Source organism: Bufo bufo, chromosome 4 (assembly GCF_905171765.1).
Source record: "Bufo bufo chromosome 4, aBufBuf1.1, whole genome shotgun sequence".
NCBI classification, from domain to species: Eukaryota; Metazoa; Chordata; class Amphibia; order Anura; family Bufonidae; genus Bufo; species Bufo bufo.
The window spans coordinates 122,344,158-122,362,030 of record NC_053392.1 but is presented as its reverse complement, the minus strand read 5'-3'; the positions used below and the strand labels follow the sequence as shown (position 1 = coordinate 122,362,030).

The window sequence follows — 17,873 nt, the reverse complement described above, 5'->3', positions numbered from 1 at the left end:
AATCTGTTGCTGTCAACTCTCAAGATGAGATCCAAAGAGCTGTCACTATCAGTGAAGCAAGCCATCATTAGGCTGGAAAAACAAAACAAACCCATCAGAGAGATAGCAAAAACATTAGGCCTGGCCAAAACAACTGTTTGGAACATTCTTAAAAAGAAGGAACACACCGGTGAGCTCAGCAACACCAAAAGACTCGGAAGACCACGGAAAACAACTGTGGTGGATGACCGAAGAATTATTTCCCTGGTGAAGAAAACACCCTTCACAATAGTTGGCCAGATCAAGAACACTCTCCAGGAGGTAGGTGTATGTGTGTCAAAGTCAACAATCAAGAGAAGACTTCACCAGAGTGAATACAGAGGGTTCACCACAAGATGTAAACCATTGGTGAGCCTCAAAAACAGGAAGGCCAGATTAGAGTTTGCCAAACGACATCTAAAAAAGCCTTCACGGTTCTGGAACAACATCCTATGGACAGATGAGACCAAGATCAACTTGTACCAGAGTGATGGGAAGAGAAGAATATGGAGAAGGAAAGGAACTGCTCATGATCCTAAGCAAACCACCTCATCAGTGAAGCATGGTGGTTGTAGTGTCATGGCGTGGGCATGTATGGCTGCCAATGGAACTGGTTCTCTTGTATTTATTGATGATGTGACTGCTGACGAAAGCAGCAGGATGAATTCTGAAGTGTTTCGGGCAATATTATCTGCTCATATTCAGCCAAATGCTTCAGAACTCATTGGACGGCGCTTCACAGTGCAGATGGACAATGGCCCAAAGCATACTGCAAAAGCAACCAAAGAGTTTTTTAAGGGAAAGAAGTGGAATGTTATGCAATGGCCAAGTCAATCACCTGACCTGAATCCGATTGAGCATGCATTTCACTTGCTGAAGACAAAACTGAAGGGAAAATGCCCCAAGAACAAGCAGGAACTGAAGACAGTTGCAGTAGAGGCCTGGCAGAGCATCACCAGGGATGAAACCCAGCGTCTGGTGATGTCTATGCGTTCCAGACTTCAGGCTGTAATTGACTGCAAAGGATTTGCAACCAAGTATTAAAAAGTGAAAGTTTGATTTATGATTATTATTCTGTCCCATTACTTTTGATCCCTTAACAAGTGGGAGGCACATATGCAAATTGTTGTAATTCCTACACCGTTTACCTGATTTGGATGTAAATTCCCTCAAATTAAAGCTGACAGTCTGCAGGTAAAGCACATATTGTTCATTTCATTTCAAATCCATTGTGGTGGTGTATAGAGACAAAAATGTTAGAATTGTGTCGGTGTCCCAATATTTATGGACCTAACTATATGTTCTGGCTCATGTAGCTTTATGTGTCTTCCCTAAATTTGTACAAAGTGTGGCTGGACCATAGTTCAAATCTGCAACTTACTATTTTCATCACCCCATTTTCTCTTAGAACTGGTTCACACTTGCGTTGCTGTTTTCCAGTATGGAGATCCGGCAGAGGATCAGTTTAGTCCTCCTGCAATCTGAATGGAAAGAGGTCTGTTCAGGATGCATCAGGATGTCTTCCGTTCTGGCAGCTTACCGTTTTGTGACCGGACATAAAACCGCCGCAAGCTGCGGTTTTGTGTCCGGTCATAGAAACTGAAAAAACTGGATCTGTCACTAAAAACAATGTAAGGGTGGGTTCACACTAGCGTTATGGAGTCCCTTATGGCTTTCCGTTATAACAGGGTTATAACGGAATCCATAAGACAGAAGGGCGGATCCGTTTTGCTGCCCATAGACTTGCATTATGACGAAATGCAAAACGGACGCCTTTAAAAGGCATTCCGTTTGCTCTCCGTCCTAATTGAAGTCTATGAACATAACGGACCCGTCTGGGTCCTGTGATGCAAGACGGAAAACAAAGTCCTGTCGACAGGACTTTGGTTCCTGTTATGCAAGACGGAAAACAGACGGATCCCCCCTTCCGTCTTATGGATTCCGTTATAACCCTGTTATAACGGAAAGCCATAACGGACTCCATAACGCTAGTGTGAACCCACCCTAAGTCAATGGTGACGGATTGTTTTTTTTAGGATCCTAAAAAAAACTGATCCATCACCCATTAACTTTCAATGTATTTAGTGATGGATCCGATTATTTCCATTTTGATTTTGCACAACCGCTTCCTAACAGAACGGATGCAGCCTGATGTGCGAAATCAAACCGGATCCGTTTAATTCCAGTATTGAGTTCCTCTGCCGGATCCCAATATCGAAAATAACAACACAAGTGTGAAACAGGCCTTAGGTCAGTTTCACACAAGCGTAATATGGACGCATCTTTGCACCTGCATTACAGCCACAAGTCCCAGTCCAAGAAGCACAGGTCTAATGACCTGTCATGTTGTCCGTTTGGGTCGCTAGACCTATGGTTGGGCCAAGTTTTGCAGCCGTAAAGCAAATGCATAATTGTGCCCGTATAACACTCACGTGAAACTGGCCATGGAAAGCCCGCCTTAAGGTTTTCCTACCTTCTGACTTTACTCTTGAGATGAGCCCTATATTCGGCCATGTGTGGCCTGGCTGTACCTGAAAAGAGTCATACAGCTGTCCCCCCATAAAAGATCCAGCCACAGTGCCCCCATAAGTTTCAGAAAGTGCTTTCCTAGCTGTAGATAGTCTTACCTGTGTCCGATATATGATTCTGGACATATCCTTTAACTAGATCAGAGATCTGCCTCTGTAGTATACCACTTTGCCCCATGACACCTAATGCTTTAAAATAAAATAAAAATCTTATGTTCTCCCATCTTTCTCCGCTACCATTCTCAGTACCGCCTGTTCTGTCTGTATACAAGGCTGCAGCAGTGAACAAGAATTTACTCTTTTACTCACCTCGTTCCCATTTAAACACCAACCGTCATCAATAAAATACCGGGGAGTGCAGATCCCAGTGGACCCTGATCTATTATATACACTAAATTATCTCCCTTTATTAGAGCGGACAATGAAAGGTTTATCCAATTTTAACAAAAAGGGGTTATCCTGGTTTGGACGAATGAACGTCTTAAAAATTGACATTTTATCAAAATTCCTTTATATCTTTCAAACAGTTCCCCTAAGGCCCCTTTCACACGGGCAAGCATTCCGCGCGGATGCGATGCGTGAATTGAACGCATTGCAGCCGCACTGAATGCTGACCCGTTCATTTCTATGGGGCTGTGCACACGAGCGGTGATTTTCACGCATCACTTGTGCGTTGCGTGAAAATCGCAGCATGCTCCTCTTTGTGCGTTTTTCACGTAACGCAGGCCCCATAGAAATGAATGGGGTTGCGTGAAAATCGCAAGCATCCGCAAGCAAGTGCAGATGCGGTGCGGTTTTCACGCACGGTTGCTTGGAGACGATCGGGATGGGGACCCGATCATTATTATTTTCCCTTATAACATGGTTATAAGGGAAAATAATAGCATTCTGAATACAGAATGCTTAGTACAATAGGGCTGGAGGGGTTAAAAAAAAGAAATAAATAATTTAACTCACCTTAGTCCACTTAGTTCTCTTCTGTCTTCTTTTTGGCTGTGTGCAGGAAAAGGACCTGTGGTGACGTCACTCCAGTCATCACATGGTCCGTCACATGATCTTTTACCATGGTGATGGATCATGTGATGGACCATGTGATGACCGAAGTGACGTCACCACAGGTCCTTTTCCTGCACACAGCAAAAAAGAAGACAGAAGGAGATGCCGGTCTGCGCGATCAAGTGGATTAAGTTGAATTTTTAACCCCTCCAGCCCTATTGTACTATGCATTCTGTATTCAGAATGCTATTATTTTCCCTTATAACCATGTTATAAGGGAAAATAATACAATCTACAGAACACCGATCCCAAGCCCGAACTTCTGTGAAGAAGTTCGGGTTTGGGTACCAAACACGCGCGATTTTTCTCACGTGAGTGCAAAATGCATTACAATGTTTTGCACTCGCACGGAAAAATCCCGGGTGTTCCCGCAACGCACCCGCACCTTTTCCCGCAACGCCCGTGTGAAAGAGGCCTAACACCTCCTCCATTTTTCCACACCATGCAGACCTCAATTATCAAATTTGTATGGGGCTCCATAAACTCTCGAATCGCTCTCACCGCATTGAATAGACCTAAACTTTCTGGGGGGGGTTTACCAGACGTTAAGTTATATCACGCAGCTTCCTCATTTCTCAGGCTCCTGGACTGGCAATACCACAGTGACTCAAAACAGTGGGTTCAAATAGAACAGTCCCTTTACCCTTTTCCCCTTAAACTTGCTCCATGGATCGACACGGATGTTCGTCCCCAGCTCATGAACACATACTGTAACAAAATGACACAACCGGCCCTAAAATTATGGGACTCTTTCATCTGGAAAGGAATATGCTCTAGAAAATCCAGCCCCCTTACGCCAATCTTTCACAAGCCTTTCCAGCTGGTATCAACAGAGACTCTTTTCTGGGGTTACAGGCTTCAGCAGACCCACGCTTTTATCACCTCTTATCAGGGGCTCCGCTGCCGTCCCTTCATGACCTGTCCGCAAAAAAAACTAATGTCCGTATATCCTGGTTGGAATACGAACAAGTGAAATCCTATATCTCCTCATCGGGAGAGAATCGGGAGAGAAATGTTCTCTCGGGACATCCTTATCCGAAACCGTAAAACCGTAAAACTATTCTTATTGTCATCTCCGCCGACCCACCTGATCTCCTCGCTATATCAGAATTTGATAGAGGGCAAGCCGAGTTTTATCCTGGGCTGGGAACAGGAATTAGGAACCTCTATAACAAAAGAGGACCAACAAAAAGCATTTGTATTTTCCCATAAACTATCAATGGCCTGCTCAGATAATGGTACAGGTGCCCAGTCAGACTGCACAGGATGTCTCCTTCTGCCCCAGAATCTTGCTGGAGATGTGGAATGGAGAAAGGAACTATGCTTCATGTCTGGTGGGGGTGTAGTAAGGTAAAACCATTCTGGGACACAGTCTTCGAAATATACAAAAAGATGACAAAGAAGCCAATAGAAAACACCCCCCAGATAGCGCTCCTCTCCATCCTACCGGGCTCCATTGCATCTCAGAAACGAAACATCCTAAGATTCTATATCTCCGCAGCTAGATCTGTGATACCCAGACATTGGCGCACCACACATGCGCCCAATATCCGAGAATGGTACCAAGAAATGTTACAAAATGGAGGAGATCTCCGCTGAAGCCTCTAGGCAATCGACCAAATTTCACAAGGTGTGGTCGCAATGGATGGACTTTCAGGAATCCCCAGAACTTCTATCAACACTCACATGAGTGGCTGACCTTCATGCCATTTATCCCCTCCCGTTCGCCCCCTTTTTCCCTTTAACCTTTCCCACTCTCTTTTCTTCTGCCCTCTTAGGGCTCTTTCACACTTGCGTTATTGTCTTCCAGCATAGAGTTCCGTCGTCGGGACTCTATGCCGGAAGAATACTGATCAGGATTATCCTAATGCATTCTGAATGGAGAGTAATCCGTTCAGGATGCATCAGGATGTCTTCAGTTCCGGTACGGAACGTTTTTTGGCCGGAGAAAATACCGCAGCATGCTGCGCTTTTTGCTCCGGCCAAAAATCCTGAAGACTTGCCGCAAGGCCGGATCCGGGATCAATGCCCATTGAAAGGCATTGATCCGGATCCGGCCTTAAGCTAAACGTCGTTTCGGCGCATTGCCGGACCCGACGTTTAGCTTTTTCTGAATAGTTACCATGGCTGCCGGGACGCTAAAGTCCTGACAGCCATGGTAAGTGTAGCGGGGAGCGGGGGAGCAGTGTACTTACCGTCCGTGCGGCTCCCCGGGCGCTCCAGAGTGACGTCAGGGCGCCCCAAGCGCATGGATCACGTGATCACATGGATCACGTCATCCATGCGCATGGGGCGCTCTGACGTCATTCTGGAGCGCCCGGGGAGCCGCACGGACTGTAAGTATACCGCTCCCCCGCTCCCCGCTCCTACTATGGCAACCAGGACTTTAATAGCGTCCTGGGTGCCATAGTAACGCTGAACGCATTTGGAAGACGGTTCCGTCTTCAAATGCTTTCAGTACACTTGCGTTGTTACGGATCCGGCAGGCACCTCCGGCAACGGAAGTGCATGCCGGATCCCAACAACGCAAGTGTGAAAGAGGCCTCACTCCTTCTATTATTCTCTCTTCTCATTAGGTCATGTTCCTCTATGCTCAGCATTTACTTATGGCCTCATGCACACGACCGTTGTGTGCATCCGCGGCCGTTGTTCCATTTTCCGTTTTTTTTCGCGGACCCATTGACTTTCAATAGGTCCGTGGAAAAATCGGAAAATGCACTGTTTGGCTTCCGCGTCCGTGATCCGTTTTTCCAGTCCGTGAAAAAAATATGACCTTTCCTATTTTTTTCACTGACAACAGTTCACGGACCCATTCAAGTCAATGGGTCTGTGAAAAATCACGGATGCACACAAGATAGTCATCCGCGTCCGTTTTTCCTATCATTTTCAATGCAAACTTGACTTCGTTTTTTTTTTCACTTTTCATGTCCGTGGATCCTCCAAAAATCAAGGAAGACCCACGGAAGAAAAAACGGTCACAGATCACGGAACAACGGAAATCCGTTTTGCGGACCGCAAAAAAAAACGGTCGTGTGCATGAGGCCTATGAAGAAAGAAACAGGGGATATACCACACACATTACAAAATCTATCGTGCTATAGAAGTTTTGCTGAAAGTATACCCTTGTTGTTATATATGTAATCCATATGTATTATCAGATACGGTGTAAACATGTTACATGTATAAACAATTAAACATACAAGGCTGCAGCAGTGATGTGGAGGGAGGCAGCATGCGACCGCTGCAGCCAATCAATGTCCTCAGTGGTCTTATACCACTGAGGACAATGATTGGCTGCAGCAGTCATGTGAAGGATACCTCCAGCAGGAGGAGGACTGCGGTGCTGAGAAGGGCAGGGGAGAAAGAGGTCAATAAGTGATCATTTTTATTTTAAAGGGTCATTGAGTTTTCATAAAACTTTTGCAATGTCATAGAGACATATGAACATTTTTGATCGGTGGGGGTCAGAGCGCTGAGACCCTCACCGATCGCTAGAATGAGAAGAGAGAAGCACTGGCATATTGCACACCTCACTGCGGGAGGCTGGCTCCATAGAACGGAGAGATCAGAGATCAGTGGGGGTCTCAGGATTCAGACCACCACTGATCAAAACTTTTGATAGGTCTCGATGAAGTATCAAAAGTTTTTTGAAAACTCAGCGAAACTTTGAATAAGTTTATTAAAAACTATTTCTAATGCCATATAATTAATTTTGTAACATACTTAATTTTTTTACCGTTTTACTTACAAAACAGGTACCTGAAGTTCAGGTGCCTATAGCGCAGGAGTAGGCAACCTCCAGCACTCCAGATGTTGTGAAACTACAACTCCCAGCATGCATACTTGTCTGCTTTTCTAAGAACTCTCATAGAAATGAAAGGAGCATGCTGGGAATTGTAGTTTCACAACAGCTGATCCCTGCTATAGTGCTTTGGACTTTGTTCATTCATACACCGCTGACATGCCAGTGGTTACGGGTATACGGATTCCACTGTACTGCAGGCACGGCGGTGCAGTGAACGCTTGTAGGAGCACACATCCCTCCTGCCTGTGCCCGCTCCGCCCAAGCCTGGCATAGTACATCCCACAGCACATGTGTTATGCCAGGCTTTGGCGGAGCAAGAACAGACAGGAGCTCTTGTCTGCGCCCGCTAACACCCACCCATCTGTGCAGGAGACGCTATAGCAGGGGTCAGCAACCTTCGGCACTCCAGCTGTTGTGAAACTACAATTCCCAGCATGCTCCGTTCATTTCTACTAGAGTTCTGAGAAGAGCAGAGCAAGTATGCATGCTGGGAGTTGTAGTTTCACAACAGCTGGAGTGCGGTAGGCTGCCTACCCCTGCCCTATAGGAACAGCAGAGGGAGCACACGTCACTCCTCCTGCCTGGGCCTGCTCTGCTGAAGCCTGGTATAACCCATGTGCTGTGCCAGGCTTTAGCGGAGCGGGCACAGGCAGGAGGGGCGATGTGTGCTCCTATCAGTACACCGGAATCCGTATAACTGTACATCACTGACATGTATGAATCTACTGATTCAGAGGCGCTATAGACACCGGAACTAAAAAAAATATATTACAAAAATAAATTATACGGCATTAGAATAGTTTTTAATAAACTTGTTCAAAAGGTTAGGTCCACTTTAAAGCATTGGCGGACATGTGGAATTAACTTGGGCAACTCCTTTAAGAATCTGGATCCTAAACACTGTAAAGGATATTGTAACCCGCCGTGGTCGTCTCCCATAATACAGAACATTACTTACTTGGGGGACAGTTCCAGTAAATCGATAGACTTGGTTTTCAGCTCCCCACCTTTCTCATATTCCAAGATAATCCCTACAACAAAGGCAAAGGAAATCAATACCTTCAACATAACGCTCTGATAGCGGGACAATCAGTTACCGAATTTCCAGCGGTCTTTCTCCATAGGCCATGGTCATATTACATTATGGGGTCATCATGCTATCCTTTCCCTTTCAGTCCAAGGCCCCATTCACGTGGCTGTATTTTCAGTCCGCATCCGACACTCATTTTTTTGCGGATTGGATGCAGACCCATTCATTTCAATGGAGCCGCAAAAGATGCGGACAGCACCACACCATGTCCGTTCTGCTGCCCCGCCAAATAAATAGAAGATGTCCTATTCTTGTCCGTTTTGCGGACAAGAATAGGCATTTGAAACATACTGCTGGACCTGCAGAAGGGAAAATGTGGGACGCACGCGGCCGTTATCCGTGTTTTGCGGATCCGCGATGTGAATACCTCCTGAAGAAAGCATGACTGGACAATAGAGGTGCTTTCCAGAAATACCAGGTGCACCCCAGTGTGTATCTGGACGGGGCGGCCTCATGTCACCTCAGGTTATGTTCACACCGCTTCATTTTGAAGCTGCAAATGATGGAGCCGATTTCAAGAGAAACAAGACGCCCAAATCCATTTTTTGCGCATTCCTTTTTTCAGTTCCGCAGATTTCTGAAACAAAATCTGCCACGTGTGAAGGCCCCCATAGAAAACAGCAGCCTGAAATACACGTCCCTGTGTGAGACCGTAGGACGCTGCCTGTCGGAGGTGTACTGCTGCGTGTAAAATGGGGGTTTTAACCACGGATTTTGCCATGTGAACATGACCGTCAAGAAGCGACAGGTCACCTCTATGAAGCGCTGTAGAAGCGGATTTTGCCCAAATCCACACGTTCTCGACGGTGACTCTGATATAAGAATACACCTCAACAAGCCTGGACTTCAGAGGACGATTTCTCTTGAAATGAGCTCCGGATTTTTCACCTTAGGCCATAGATAGGGCAGGATAAGTCTTTTACAGGGCGCATTCACACCACTGCGCCGTGCGTATCTGTAAAACACGGATGCTGAATTTGCGGAACGGACACAAGAATAGGACTTGATCTGTATTTTTTGCGGCCCCATTGAACTGAATGGGTCCGCACCCGTTCCGCAATTGAGGAACCATTCATACAGTCGTGTGAATGAGCCCTACAGGGGTTGTGGGGTGCTACAATACTAATGACATCCTCAGGACAGGTCATCGATATCAGATCAGCAGGGGTCCGACAACCAGCACTCCCCCCCCCCCCCCCCCCCTTCAGCCTTTTGAAGAGGTAGCGCCAGCACCGCTTTTGCTTCCAAATTACCTTTGTAGAGGAGCCGCAGTGTAATTAATGTATTGTAATGACACTGCGCAGCCGCTTCAGAGGAGACGACGCGCAGGTGATTTTGAAGCAGAAGCGGCACTTACACAAGCAGCTGATCGGTGGGGGGGTCGTGAGTCGGACTGAGGTCGATGACCTATCCTGAGGAAAGGTCATCAATATGGTAGCACTGCACAAGCGCTTTAATGATAAAATCAGGCGGAAAAAGGGCAGAAGTCTGAAAGAAAATAATTACGAAGGAAGAAGAGAACGCGTGTTACTGGAGAGTCCCCAGCCCCCTCATACCAAACTACTGAGTGCCCGGGCTGCAGACCCCCTAGAAGTGGTTGGGGGGGCACTTTATATGCGTGCCCCCTTTATATGCAATGCTTGAGGCAGGCGGCACTTCAGCTGCAAATCAGGGGGCTCCTCGGGGCTTCTGAATGGTCCAGACGCCTCACCGAGAAGCAAATTGCGGATCCGCAAAACACGGACACCGGCAATGTGTGCTCTGCATTTTGCGGACCGCACATCGCCGTCACTCTCATAGAAAATGCCTTTTCTTGTCCGCAATTGCGAACAGGAATAGGTCAAGGTGTATGTTTTTGTGGAACTGAAGTGCGGATCTGGACAGCAAATACCGGCCCCATTGAAAATGAATGGGCCGCATCTGTTCCGCAAAATTGCGGCACGGATGCGAGCGTGTGAATGGACCCTAATAGATCTGATAGGAGAGAGGACTCTAGAAATATTTGGGGGTCCAGTAAAACAGGTTAAATACACCTTGTGGATAGGAATATGTTCAGTAGACCACAGCAGTCGATCAGAACAACACACACATTTATCAGGGTGACTTCATGCTGGGACTTGTAGTGCAGTAAGAAGACTTCGACAGGCTGCACAGTTCTACTACCAACAGGATCAGTACATTTGATTCTGTGGACGTCGGAAGAGTTCCCCCTCTCTGCCATCGCCCCATGCTCTGCGCTCGTTCTCACCTGGCGGATAATAACGGAGCAGGAACCGCTTCAACTTCATCCTTCGATCTGTATGCACGGCGCTGGGGTTACCATGGATACTAACAACATTCCAACTGCGCAAGCGCAAACAGCGCAACACCGCCTGCAGGGGCGGGGTTATCGGATCGACTCCCGACGGGTCACGTTAGGTGGTAGCCATAGTGACCGGCCCGTGCCATTCAGCCATCAATGGCGGGAAAGTTAAGGCGCTGTGTCCGGAGACTATTGAAATATAAAGGCAGTGATGGCTCCTGTGTAATAACCAAGAGGACGGTTCTATGAGTGTTATATGGGGCAAAGAAGCTCGTGCCATCTTTGAGGAGAGGTTCTGTCCAGTTGATGAAATTAAATAATTGAAAGGGGTTTTCTCGAATTATTTGACCCAGACTGTATCACCTCCCTCATGCTCGGGTCCCATTGCCTCCATCTTGCTGTCTGCTATGGCTTGGACATGACTCTTTGCACCACTGCAGCCAATGACTGGCTTCTGCAGTGATCTGTCACTTGGGCACAAGCCACCAGTGAAGCCAGTTATGTATGAAATGTAACCTGGTAATCCGGCAAATACTGTGTCCCACTGATGCCGGATTACAGGAATTTTCCAGTTTGTTTTTAGTGCTAAAATCCTATCTACATAGTGGGGGAGATGTATCAAACTGGTGTAAAGGAAAACCGGTTTAGTTGCCCATAGCAACCAATCAGATTGATCCTTTCAGTTTCCTAAGGAATGGAATCTAGTTGCTATGGGCAACTGAGGCTATTTTTACATAATCGTTTTGCATCCGGCAGAAGATCTCAAAACCGGAGCAAAACACTTCATATCAATTTAATAGATCCGTTCCGTTGGGTTGTATTAAATCCAAAGTGAACAAACCGGATCCAGCACTAAGAACAATGTAAGTCAATGGTGCCTGATCTGTTGTTGTTTTTTTTTCGGATCCGGCACCATTGACTTACATTGTTTTTAGTGCCAGATCCAGTTTGTTCAGTTTTGCAGAACGCACAAAAAAACAGCAGCTTGCAGCAGTTTTATGTCCGGTCAAAAAACTGAAACATCCAGAACGGAAGGCATCCTGATCTGATTTGTTCTGTTTTGTCCCCATTGACAATAAAAGGGGACAAAACAGAAGCGTTTTTCCCCGGTTTTGAGATCCTCTGCCGGATCTCAAAACCAGAATGCAAAACGCACATGTGAAAGTAGCCTACGCCAGTTTTCCTTTACACCAGTCTTGAAGCCCTGTACACATTAGGCCTCATGCACACGACCGTTGTTTTATTCCGTGTCCGTTGTGCCGTTTTTCGTGATTTTCTGCGGACCCATTGACTTTCAATGGGTCAGTTGAAAACTCGGCTACTGCACCCATTTGCCGTCCGTGATCGTGGTTACAGTCCGTCAAAAAAATATAACCTGTCCTATTATTTTCGCGGAAAATGGTTCGCGGACCCATTCAAGTCAATGGGGCCGTTAAAAAATACGGATGCACACAAGATTGTCATCCGCGCGTCCGTTTTTTTTCCTATCATTTGCATGGCAAACCTGTCTTAGACTTTTTTTTTACTTTCCTTTATGTCTCGTGGTCCTCCAAAAATAAAGGAAGACACACGGAAACAAAAACGGATCACGGAACCCCATTTTGCGGAATGGAACACAACATCGGTCGTGTGCATGAGGCCTTAGTGCATGGGTTTTGTTGCAGATCTACCTCAAAATCCTACAAATCTGCTGTGAAATCCTTGCCAGTTTGGCCTCATGCACACGACGTTGTGTGCATCCATGGCCGTTGTGCCGTTTTCCCTTTTTTTTGCGGACCCATTGACTTTCAATGGGTCCGTGGAAAAATCGGAAAATGCACCGTTTTGCAGCCGCATCCATGTTTCCTGTCCGTCAAAAAAATAGGACCTGTCCTATTTTTTTGACGGACAGCGGTTCAAGGACCCATTCAAGTCAATGGGTCCGTGAAAAAACACGGATGCACACAAGATCGGCATCCGTGGCCGTAGGCTACTTTCACACAGACAGATCCGCAGATCCGTCTGCATAAAAGCTTTTTCAGAGCTGAGTTTTCACTTCGTGAAAACTCAGATCCAACAGTATATTCTAACACAGAGGCGTTCCCATAGTGATGGGGACGCTTTTAGTTAGAATATACTTTGAACTGTGTACATGACTGCCCCCTGCTGCCTGGCAGCACCCGATCTCTTACAGGGGGCTGTGATCCGCACAATTAACCCCTCAGGTGCTGCACCTAAAGGGTTAATTGTGCGTATCATAGCCCCCTGTAAGAGATCATGTGCTGCCAGGCAGGAGGGGGCACACACCCCTCCCTCCCCAGTTTTAAATTCATTGGTGGCCAGTGGGCCCCCCCTCCCTCTCTTGTATTTAACACATTGGTGGCCAGTGCGGCCGGCCCCCCCTCCCTCCCCTGTAGTTAACACATTGGTGGCCAGTGCGGCCGGCCCCCCTCCCTCCCCTGTAGTTAACACATTGGTGGCCAGTGCGGCCGGCCAGCCCCCCCTCCCTCCCCTGTAGTACTGTAGATTCATTGGTGGCCAGTGGGCCCCCCTCCTAATTAAAATCTCCCCCCCTATCATTGGTGGCAGCGGAGAGTACCAATCGCTGGGACTCCGATCGGTAACCAGGACGCTACTGCAGTCCTGGTTGCCATGGTTACTTAGCAATTTTTAGAAGCATTATACTTACCTGCGAGCTGCGATGTCTGTGTCCGGCCGGGCGCTCCTCCTACTGGTAAGTGACAGGTCTGTGCTATAAGCAATGCGCCGCACAGGCCTTTCACTTACCAGTTGGAGGAGCGCCCGGCCGGTCACAGACATCGCAGCTCGCAGGTAAGTATAATGCTTCTAAAAATTGCTAAATAACCATGGCAACCAGGACTGCAGTAGCGTCCTGGTTGCCATGGTTACCGATCGGAGCCCCAGCGATTAAACTGGGACTCCGATCGATACTCTCCGCTGCCACCAATGATAGGGGGGAGATGTTAATTAGGAGGGGGAGGGAGGGGGGGCCCACTGGCCACCAATGAATCTACAGGGGAGGGAGGGGGGCCGGCCGCACTGGCCACCAATGTGTTAACTACAGGGGAGGGAGGGGGGGCCGGCCGCACTGGCCACCAATGTGTTAACTATAGGGGAGAGGGGGCCGGCCGCACTGGCCACCAATGTGTTAACTACAGGGGAGGGAGGGGGGGCTGGCCGCACTGGCCACCAATGTGTTAACTACAGGGGAGGGGGGGGGTCGCACTGGCCACCAATGAGTTAAATACAGGGATGGGGGGGGTCTGCCCCCTGCTGCCTGGCAGCACCTGCCAGGCAGCAGGGGGCAGTCATGTACACAGTTCTTTTAGTATATTCTAACCTGAAGCGTCCCCATCACCATGGGAACGCCTGTGTGTTAGAATATACTGTCGGATCTGAGTTTCACGATCTAACTCAAATCCGATGGTATATTCTAACATAGAGGCGTTCCCATGGTGATGGGGACGCTTCAAGTTAAAATATACCATCGAATTGGAGAAAACTCCGATCTGATGGTATATTAATAGGGACTCCTGACTTTACATTGAAAGTCAATGGGGGACAGATCCGTTTGCAATTGCACCATATTGTGTCAACGTCTAACGGATCCGTCCCCATTGACTTGCATTGTAATTCAGGACGGATCCGTTTGGCTCCGCACGGCCAGGCGGACACCAAAACGACTTTTTTTTTATGTCCGTGGATCCTCCAAAAATCAAGGAAGACCCACGGACGAAAAAACGGTCACGGACCTACGGAACCCGTTTTTGCGGACCTTAAAAAAAAACGGTTGTGTGCATGAGGCCTTTTGCTGTGGATTTGCCTGGATATTTAAACCACTAACGCTGCGTTCAGACCTGAGCGTACGGGATGGAGCGCTCTGTATGCGCGATTTTATGCGCGTTTACAGACGCTGCTCCGGAACAAGCGAACGCCCATTGTGGCGCATTCCCAGAAGTCTATGTACGGGAACGCGCGACAAGACGCCCCAAAGAAGCTCCTGTACTTCTTGGGGCGTCGGGCGTTTTACAGCGCGATCGTACGCGCTGTGAAACGCTCAGGTGAGAACCATTCCCATAGGGAAACATTGGTTCTTGCCTGTTGAGCGTTTTACAGCGCGTAGGAACGCGCTGTAAAACGCTCAGGTGTGAGCCCAGCCTAAGATGTGGACAAACCCGGATATGGTTAAATATACAATATACACCTGTATTTGAGATAACTAATAAAAAATAGATGAAAAATTTATAAAAATATATAGAATATATATACACTGCTCAAAAAAATAAAGGGAACACAAAAATAACACATCCTAGATCTGAATTAATTAAATATTCTTCTGAAATACTTTGTTCTTTACATAGTTGAATGTGCTGACAACAAAATCACACAAAAATTTAAAAATGGAAATCAAATTTTTCAACCCATGGAGGTCTGGATTTGGAGTCACACTCAAAATTAAAGTGGAAAAACACATTACAGGCTGATCCAACTTTGATGTAATGTCCTTAAAACAAGTCAAAATGAGGCTCAGTAGTGTGTGTGGCCTCCACGTGCCTGTATGACCTCCCTACAATGCCTGTGCATGCTCCTGATGAGGTTGCGGACGGTCTCCTGAGGGATCTCCTCCCAGACCTGGACTAAAGCATCTGCCAACTCCTGGACAGTCTGTGGTGCAACGTGACGTTGGTGGATAGAGCGAGACATGATGTCCCAGATGTGCTCAATTGGATTCAGGTCTGGGGAACGGGCGGGCCAGTCCATAGCATCAATGCCTTCGCCTTGCAGGAACTGCTGACACACTCCAGCCACATGAGGTCTAGCATTGTCTTGCATTAGGAGGAACCCAGGGCCAACCGCACCAGCATATGGTTTCACAAGGGGTCTGAGGATCTCATCTCGGTACCTAATGGCAGTCAGGCTACCTCTGGTGAGCACATGGAGGGCTGTGCAGCCCACCAAAGAAATGCCACCCCACACCATTACTGACCCAATGACAAACCGGTCATGCTGGAGGATGTTGCAGGCAGCAGAACGTTCTCCACGGCGTCTCCAGACTCTGTCACGTCTGTCACATGTGCTCAGTGTGAACCGGCTTTCATCTGTGAAGAGCACAGGGCGCCAGTGGCGAATTTGCCAATCTTGGTGTTCTCTGGCAAATGCCAAACGTCCTGCACGGTGTTGGTCTGTAAGCACAACCCCCACCTGTGGACGTCGGGCCCTCATATCACCCTCATGGAGTTTGTTTCTGACCGTTTGAGCAGACACATGCACATTTGTGGCCTGCTGGAGGTCATTTTGCAGGGCTCTGGCAGTGCAACTTCTGTTCCTCCTTGCACAAAGGCGGAGGTAGCGGTCCTGCTGCTGGGTTGTTGCCCTCCTACGGCCTCCTCCACGTCTACAGATGTACTGGCCTGTCTCCTGGTAGAGCCTCCATGCTCTGGACACTACGCTGACCGACACAGCAAACCTTCTTGCCACCGCTCGCATTGATGTGCCATCCTGGATAAGCTGCACTACCTGAGCCACTTGTGTGGGTTGTATACTCCGTCTCATGCTACCACTAGAGTGAAAGCACCGCCAGCATTCAAAAGTGACCAAAACATCAGCCAGGAAGCATAGGAACTGAGAAGTGGTCTGTGGTCACCACCTGCAGAACCACTCCTTTATTGGGGGTGTCTTGCTAATTGCCTATAATTTCCACCTGTTGTCTATCCCATTTGCACAACAGCATGTGAAATTGATTGTCACTCAGTGTTGCTTCCTAAATGGACAGTTTGATTTCACAGAAGTGCAATTGACTTGGAGTTACATTGTGTTGTTTAAGTGCTCCCTTTATTTTTTTGAGCAGTGTATATTATATAAAAAAATATATATTAGTGTTGATGTAAGGAAGATGGTATGAAAAAAGTTGATGAATAATTGTATAAAAATAGAAATAAAGATACAGTCAGTACTGAGATGGTTAAAAAAGTCTTTGTAGTATAGGAACCAGTAGGGAATTCGGACGTCAATCTAGGTAATAGGTGAAATCTTCATAGGCTGTCCATTCATAGAACTATAAAGTTCTCTGATTACCCAGGATGGGTAGTACCCGTTAATAGGGGATATAACAATGCAGTTGAGACAAAAGAGGGGAGAGTAGGCCCCTTCAGAATAAACAGCCCCTTGAAATTCTTAGGAGAATACACCCCCTTTAGGGTAACACGGTCCTCTTATTTGTGATAAACAGTACTTAAAAGCAGAGGTATTGGGTGATGGGCATATCACTATTACATACTGTTTTTTACCTCCCTGGTGATTCTGAAAGGTCTGATACCAGTGTGCTCGCACCAGTATTCTGTTATAAAGCTCTGCAGACGTGTTCTGGGCCCCTAGCAGCCAAGTCCATCCTACCTTGCAGCGGGCTTTGGTGAATACCTAGGGGTAGCCTTAGCATACCTTCCAACTTTTGAAAATCGTGAAGAGGGACAATATATGATGGCAAACATCGAGGAAATTTTTTCATACTAGGCCACGCCTCTAACTCCGCCCAAAACATAATTACTGACTCCGTCAGAACAGCAGCAGCTGGGAATCGGTTAGGTGAGTGTAAGTTTCCTTATTTTTTTACAGCATGTGGAGCCCCTGGGATAATTTTTTTCAGTATCAAAATAAATATTTGCACATAAATCATCAGATTATAGATACAGTCCTGATCAAAAGTTTAAGACCAACTTCCGGTTTCGGCGCCAGCATGGGCGGCAGCGTGTAGCAGGAGCTCCGTACCTGAAGCAAATTATACGCAGCTCCCTTCAACTTTCCAGCTGAAGGATTACGAGTGTAGCTGGACACACACACTCTGACTCCAGATGGACGGCCTGTTAACTTCTTGCAAAAGGTCACCAGGGTTCTCCTTTAGCTGCTCCGGGGATCGCGCCCCGGCACCAGAGGGGGGCGCGATCCCCGGAGCAGCTAAAGGAGAACCCTGGTGACCTTTTGCAAGATGTTAACAGGCCGTCCATCGATTGCAAGCACCTAGCACTGGAGGTGGCCATTCGCATTATACCAGACCTCCAGGATGCCCTCTCCTCCACC

At 47.3% G+C, this 17,873-nt stretch overlaps 1 protein-coding gene and 1 long non-coding RNA gene across 2 annotated transcripts in view; both read right to left on the bottom strand.

Annotated features, from left to right (window-relative positions):
• Nucleotides 1-10,812, bottom strand: part of DAW1 (dynein assembly factor with WD repeats 1) — a 50,395-nt gene extending 39,583 nt beyond the window's left edge. Inside the window, exons 1-2 of the mRNA XM_040431007.1 lie at nt 10,746-10,812; nt 8,366-8,438 (exon numbers count right to left, since the gene is read on the bottom strand). Coding sequence (XP_040286941.1) covers nt 8,366-8,438; nt 10,746-10,785 — 113 coding nt within the window. The 5' untranslated portion in view covers nt 10,786-10,812. The remainder of the gene's footprint in view (nt 1-8,365; nt 8,439-10,745) is intronic.
• On the bottom strand, nt 1,417-2,220 carry LOC120999975. The gene is made up of 3 exons (XR_005778709.1): nt 2,081-2,220; nt 1,790-1,791; nt 1,417-1,428 (listed from the first exon to the last, which is right to left on the bottom strand). It is a non-coding gene; the product is annotated as an uncharacterized LOC120999975 (long non-coding RNA).
• Nucleotides 10,813-17,873: the final 7,061 nt, after the last annotated feature.